Source organism: Carlito syrichta, unplaced genomic scaffold (genome assembly GCF_000164805.1).
Source record: "Carlito syrichta isolate Samal-C Ts95f unplaced genomic scaffold, Tarsius_syrichta-2.0.1 Scaffold301555, whole genome shotgun sequence".
NCBI classification, from domain to species: domain Eukaryota; kingdom Metazoa; phylum Chordata; class Mammalia; order Primates; family Tarsiidae; genus Carlito; species Carlito syrichta.
In genome coordinates this window covers 422,357-429,622 of record NW_007245651.1, presented here as the reverse complement: position 1 = coordinate 429,622, position 7,266 = coordinate 422,357, and the positions used below count along the sequence as shown (strand labels likewise).

Here is a 7,266-nt window from a genome sequence, read left to right as displayed (position 1 = left end):
AAACAATACTATTATAATAGTAACACTTGTTCAGGCACACGACTGTAATCCTAGCACTTTGGGAGATCAAGGTGAGAGAATTGCTTGAGCCCAGGAGTTCGAAACCAGTCTAGGAACATAGCAAAACCTCGTCTCTACCAAAATAAAAAAAATTTGCCAGGCATGGTGGACTGTGCCTGTAGTCCCAACAACTCGGGAGGCTGAGGCAGAAGGATCTCCTGCGCCCAGAAGGCAGAGGCTGCAGTGAGCCATGATTGTGCCACTGCCCTATAGTCTGGGTGACACAGGGAGACCCTGACTAAAAAATAAAAATAATAATACAATACATAATATTATAGTATTATAAAACTTTCATAATAGAGTATTATATTGGAGCCTTATTGAGGTGGTAGTGAGATGTAGAAGAGAAAAAGTTGTCTATAAATCTTCCCATTCAGTCTCAATCTTTTATTGGGTCTGTCTCTGACCTGTGACCTTCACAAGTATTTCTTCTTACAGCCTTTCCTCACCTTAAGTGAGGTAGGAAGATGGGGGAATAAGAGCTGGGGTGAGAAGATGCCCCTCCTTCTTGACTCTAGCACAAGGCCCTGGTTACATTGCTTTCCCTGGAGATTAGGCCTCCCTTCATTATGGAGAAGGCTTTGGGCATATTTTGTAGTAATTACTCTGCCCTTTACCCCTGCCAGAGCCACAAGGGCAACTTTCTCAGATCTTAACTTTGAGCACCTGGTGGCCCCCACACTCTTGCTATTCCACACTCAATCTCCAGCAATTCACCAAGATTACCATTTAAGTGTTCCTACTTGTTTGATGGATCCAGCAACGTTTGCTCCTTCTGATCTTAGGCAGATCTCAGCTATGCGTCTTGGGATTTGCCTGTCTCTCCAGATTTCAGGGTAGCAGTTTGCCCTGAAAACTCAGCTTTCTGGTGGGTCTAAGAAAAGTCATTAATTTTCACTTTGTCTAGCTTTCCCTTGTTGTAAAGATAGGTATGAAAACATCCAACTCTTTACACATCAGGGCTGAAACTGGAAATCTTTTAATAAAAATTTCTTATTTAAGCTACGCAAGACTTAGAAATACATGTGAACAATGTGGTGAACAATTACTTTCAAGGTCATCTCAAATAACTGAATCAGTCTCATGTTAGAAATAATAAGATTGGCCCTAGTAGAAGATAAACTGTTATTTATGAAGATCCTAATTCTTCCTAGAACAGATGGAAGCCTTTCCATGATTAAATAGATCATAATTATGTATGTTTTGCAACACACTAGGATGAACTACCAGTGCTATCATTTATTAGTTTGGTGGGCATATTATTTAATCTTTCTTACCTTCATTTTCTCACCTAGAAAATGGGTCGTGTGAGGCCAGGCACGGTGGCTCACACCTATAATCCCAGCACTTTGGGAGGCCGAGGTAAGAGGATTGCCAGAGCCCAGGGATTTGAGACCAGCCCGGGCAACATGGCGAGACCTCATCTCTACAATAAATAAAAAAATTAGTCAGGCGTGGTGGCACACGCCTATAGTCCCAGCTACTTGGAAGGCTGAGGTAGAAGGATCACCTGAGCCCAGCAAGTCAAGGCTGTGGTGGCTGTGAGCGTGCCACTGTACTCCAGTCTGGGTGACAGAGTGAGATTCTGACTCAAAAAAAAAGGAAAACAGGTTGTGTGTCTTTAGAGATAATGAACCCAGCAATACATAGCCACTTACTAGGAGCTCAATAAATATTAGCATTTCCTTTCTATTAATTAAAAAGAAATGTTGGAAGAATGAATTTCAAAATTTCTGAGGTACTAATTGTAAAGCATGTCCTAAAAGCTCAGTATTTTAATAAGGCAGATGATCAATTGATCAGTAAACCAACTATTGGGTGATTCCAAAAACCCAGACCAAATTCAGTCTAACCCCAAGAGAGAGATAGCATTTAATCCTGGACTGCCACCTACCGGCCCATGAAGACCCAAACATAACTATCTGGGAGTTCCAATTCTCCATTAAGAGAAAATAGTGGTGGTTTAGTTTATTTCAGATGACTGATTAGAGCAAGAGTTTTCAAGTATTTTACTAGCCCTCAGTATCACACTCCTTCTACATGACAGCCACAGTAATTTGTATTGGTAACATTGATTTTTTTAATCAACATTTCCTTGATAACAGGTTGGTTTTGCTAGGCATCTTAGTATTATCTATGGCTCAACTATGAATCAAGGACCTACAGAAACTTTACTTATTATTATTTTTCCCTTACATGTTAATTTTCATAATTTTAGCATGATTAATAATTTCTTTATTAGTTTTAGTGACATTAAATTCAAACGGAGTCAAATCATCTGATTAATTCTAACCAGCTTTGATGAACTATTATATACTGGACCAGAGGTTTCTAAAAGATAATCTGTAGACTAGTTGGCTGATTGCATCAGAATTGACTGGTCTCTGTTTCATACGTGCGGAATCAGAATTTTATTTATTTATTTATTTGTTTATTTATTTATGTTTTTGAGTTGGAGTCTTACTGTGTTGCCCAAGCCGGAGGGCAGTGTTATGTTCCTAGTCACTGCAGCTGGGCACAATGGCTCATGCCTGCCTGTAATCCCAGCAATTTGGGAGATCGAGATGAGAGAATTGCCTAGTCCCAGGGGTTCAAGACCAGCCTGGGCAACTTGGTGAAATTGCATCTCTGCAAGTAAAAAAAAAAATTAGCCTGGCATGGTGGCACAAGCAAATCTTCTGCCTCAGCCTTCCAACTAGCTGAAACTATAGTTTCGGGCTACTATGCCTGACTAATTTTTTTTATTTGTTGTAGAGACAAGCTGCTAAATTGCCCAGGCTGGTCTTGAACCCCTGGGCTCAGGCAATACTCTCATCTCAGCCTCCCAAAGTACTGAGATTACAGGCATGCGCCACTGCACCCTGCTCATAATAATTTTTAGGTAAAGCTCTGGAAGTTATATATACGTTTGAGTTGGGGTCTGTTGCCCAGATTAGAGTACAGTGGTGCAATCACACCTCATTGCAGCCTCAACCTCCTGGGCTCAGGTAATCCTTCTGCCTCAGCCTTCTGAGTAGTTGGGACTACAGGTGCATGCCACCATGCCTGGCTAATTAAAACAATTTTTTTTTTTTTTTTGGTGGAGACAGAGTTTCACTATGTTGCCCAGGACTACATTGCCGGGTCCTCATTTTAACCTTTTTTTTTCTCTCACCAGATGAGGCTTTATTGGGGATTGTACCTGGGTACAAGGTGGATAGCACAGTAGGAATTCTCCTGCTGGCTTCCCTTAGAGAGTGGCTTGGGGCCCTTTACTGGGCTGGTTTTGTTAAATCATTGTGTGAAGGGGGTGGAGTCTGGACTGCACAGGTGTAGTATTGATTATGCCTCTACAAACATGGCGGATAAGCCCCTCCCTGGATGGAGATTTTAGTACGGTATTGAGGTGAAGGTTATCATTCATTTTCCAGACCTTGTGCACATCCATTTTAACCATTTTTAAGAATACAGTTCAGTGGCTTTAAGTACATTCACATTGTGCAATCTTCAGAACTCTTTTCAGAATGGAAACTTTACATGGATTAAACAGTAACCCACCATTTCTCCCCTCACCAACCAAGCCCCTGCAGCCATCATCCTACTTTCTCTCAGTCTGATTTTGACAACACTAAGTACTCATAGAAGTAGAATCATATAGTATTTGTCCTTTTGTGACTGGCTTATTTCACTTAGCAAAATGTCCTCCAGATTTATCAATGTTGTAGCATTTTTAAAGGCTGATTAGTATTCCATTTTATGCATTTATCACATTCTGTTTATCCATTCTTCGGTCGGGGACACCTTTTAACTACTGTGAATAGTGCTGCTGTGAACACAGGTGTGCAAATATCTCTTTGAGACCCTGCTTTCATTCATTTTGTGTATATACCTAGGGGTGAAATTGCTGGATCATATGGCAGTTCCGTTATTTTAGTTTTTAAGAATGTCTATGTACTTTTATATAATCTACCTTTTTTGAGACTTACTCTCCACCACATCTAGTGTCTCCAGGTGTAGAGATTGTCTGGTTGACTTTCCGAGCCCACTCATTTGCAACAGCCATCTCCTGTTGGGGAATGAGCATAGAAGTGGGGTTAGTGACCTGAAAACGTGGGTTTGGAAAGTGAATTTGAGGACTGAAATATTCAATCTTCCAATGCCACAGCTGAGCTCTCCCACTCCTGTCCGGTGGGTACATGTGGAGGTTCTTCTAATTGTGTAAAAAAACCCGACTTCATTGAAAGCCGATTTTCACCTAAATGACTGACTTGCAGGTAACTTTCTTTTATGTAATTTTTAAAACTTTTAGTTATCGTTTTGTCTTCATAATAGCATTAAAAAATTATTTTGAAGATGTGGGGTACAATTCAGGGCTAGTTATACAAATGTTCATTATACAGGTACCCTTGTTGATGAGGTGTGCCTCCCCCCCTTTTCCTCAGTTTCCTACTCCCACCCCTGCCCTCCCCTGGCAGTTTCCCATGACTGCCAATCCCTTTCTTAAAGTATTATGATAATTGTTCAAGGTCCGCTTATGAGTAAGAACATGTGGTACTCAGTTCTTTGTTTCTGTGATAGATCACTCAGTATTACAGACTCTAAATCCATCCAAGTTGCTGCGAAGTTCATAATTTTGTTCTTCTTTTTTTTTTTTTTTTTTGAGTTGGAGTCTCACTCTGTCGCCCAGACTGGAGTGCAGTGGCCGCTCCCGGCCACCACAGCCTCAACCTGCTGGGCTCTGGCGATTCTTCCGCCTCAGCCTTCTGAGTAGCTGGAACTACAGACGTGGGCTACCACACCCGGCTAATTTTTTGATTTCTTGTAGAGATGAGGTCTCGCCAAGTTGCCCAGGCGGGTCTCTAACTCACGGGCTCAGGCAATTCACTCACCTCAGCCTCCCAAGGCGCGGGATTACAGGCTGAGCCACCGAGCCCGGCTAATTTTGTTCTTCTTTATGGCTGTGTAATATTCCATCATATGTATGTGCCACATTTTAAAAATTCAGTCCTTTTTTGATGTGCAGCACAGTTGGTTCCATGTTTTTGCTACTGTAAGTAATGCTGCAATAAATATGTGTGTGCAGGTATCTTTTTCATAGAGTGATTTGAGTTCTTCTGGGTATATTCCCAGTAGGCAGATTGAGGGGTCAAATAGAAGGTCGATTTTTAGATTTTTTAGGAATCACCACACTGTTTTCCACAGAAGTTTACTAGTTTACACTCCCACCAGCAATGTAGAAGTATTCCCTTTTCCCCGCCTCCTCTCCAGCATCTGTAGTTTTTTGAGTTATTGATGATGGCCATCCTGACTTGAGTTAAGTGGTATCTCAGTGTGGTTTTAATTTGCATTTCTTTGATGACCAGTGAGGCTGAGCATTATTTTCATGTGTCTGTCGGCTGCTCAATGTCTTCTTTTGAGAAGTGTCTATTCATATCTTTGGCCCACTTTGTAAAGGGGCTGTTTGTTTTTTTCTTTTAAGCACATTTGAGTTCCTTGTAGAACCTAGATGTTAGGCCTTTGTCAGATATATAGTTGGGAAATATTTTTTCCAAGTCTGTGGGCTGTCGCCTCACTCTCTCAATGGTTTCTTTGGCTTTGCAGAAGCTTATCAGTTTGATGAGGTCCCACTTGTCTATCTTATCTCTTATGGCATGGGCACTGGGGTTTTGATTAGGAATTGGTTGCTAGTTCCAATTTCCATAAGGGTGCCTCCTGCATTTTTTTAAGGATCTTATAGTTTGAAGTTTTACGTTTAGGTCTTTGATTCATTTTAGAGTTGATTTTTGTGTATGCTGATAGGTAGGGAGGGGTCTTGTTTTAATCTTCTGCATGTGGTCAGCTAGCTTTCCCAGCACCTTTTACTGAATAGGGTCTCCTCTCCCCAGGTAGATGGTGGAGGCTTTGTCGAAGATGACTTGGTTGAGAAATTGAGGTTTTGATTCCGAAATCTCTATCCTATTCCGTTGGTCTGTATGCCTGTTCTTGTACCAATACCAGGTTTTGATTATTGTAGCCTTATAATAAAGTTTAATGTCTGGGAGTGTGATACCTCCTGCTTTTTTTTTTTTGCTGAGGATTGTTTTGACTATTCGTGGTCATTTATGTTTCCATATGAATTCCTGTATTGTCATTTCCAGGTCTGGTAATGCTGCTGGTAATTTAAAGGGTATTGCGTTAAATCTGTAGATTGTCTTGGGTGGATGTACAGCTTAAAAATGTTGATTCTTCCAATCCACGAGCATGGAATATTTTTCCATTTGTTTGTGTCATCTTTGATTTCTTTGAGCAGTATTTTGTAGTTTTCGTTGTGAAGGTCTTTGACCTCTCTGGTTAGGAAGATGCCAAGGTATTTAACTTTTCTGTGGCTATTGTGAATGGGACTGTGCTTTTTATTTGTGTTTCTGTTTGTTTATTGTTGATGTATAGGAATGCGACCATCTTTTGCGCATTTATTTTATACCCTGAGTCTCTGCCACAAAATAGCATTTTAAAGCCAATTCATTTGGGCTCTGTTCCAGTTTCTTTGCTGCTGCAGCTAAAGTCTGAGGGGCCCAGAGGAAAAGAAGAACCCAGAAGGGTACAAGAAAAACGTAGAATACTCATTTTCATTCCCAGGGAGGTACCCTGCGGTGGACGGAAATCAGAAGTTTTTAACTAGCTGTTTGATTTTGGGCAAATCTTTCGGCTCCCTGGGACGAAATATGCAAAACGAGGGTCATGCATTATAATCCCCAGATTGTGCGAGTGACGTGGGCGCGCGCGCGCGCCCGCCAACGCTTTGCAACGCGGCTCGGGAGCGTGACATCACCATGGTAACAGCAACCCGCGCGCACGCGCCCTCTTAAAGAGCCGGTGTGCTCCGCGGGCGTCTCAGCCCGTCCTCTTCCTCAGACGGCCCCGCCCCCGCTTCCCCCCCCCAGACGGCTCCGCCCTGCGGAAGCCAAGTAACCAATCACCGCCCGCCTTTTCCCTGCCGTCACGGGCGCGTGCCCCGGTTTCAAAAGCCTGGAGGGGGCGGGCTCCTGGCCTCGCGCATGCGCCTCGGCGCGTTTGCCCCACGCTGGTTCCGCGAGCTCGGCCCTTAGGTCTCCGCGGCGTCCGGGGGCGATCCGGGTGGGTGGTAGCCGCCGCCATGGGCAGGCCCGCGGACTCTCGGGGTTCGAGAACCCGACCTGACCCGGTGCAGAGCTTCAATCGCTGGAGGAAGAAACACAGCCACAGGCAGAA

At 43.0% G+C, this 7,266-nt stretch overlaps 1 protein-coding gene across 1 annotated transcript in view; it reads left to right on the top strand.

Annotated features, from left to right (window-relative positions):
- Positions 1–7,073: 7,073 nt before the first annotated feature.
- The window catches only part of DDX10 (DEAD-box helicase 10), a 273,197-nt gene continuing 273,004 nt past the window's right edge, over positions 7,074–7,266 (top strand). The window contains exon 1 of the mRNA XM_021710807.1: positions 7,074–7,264. Coding sequence (XP_021566482.1) covers positions 7,172–7,264 — 93 coding nt within the window. The 5' untranslated portion in view covers positions 7,074–7,171. The remainder of the gene's footprint in view (positions 7,265–7,266) is intronic.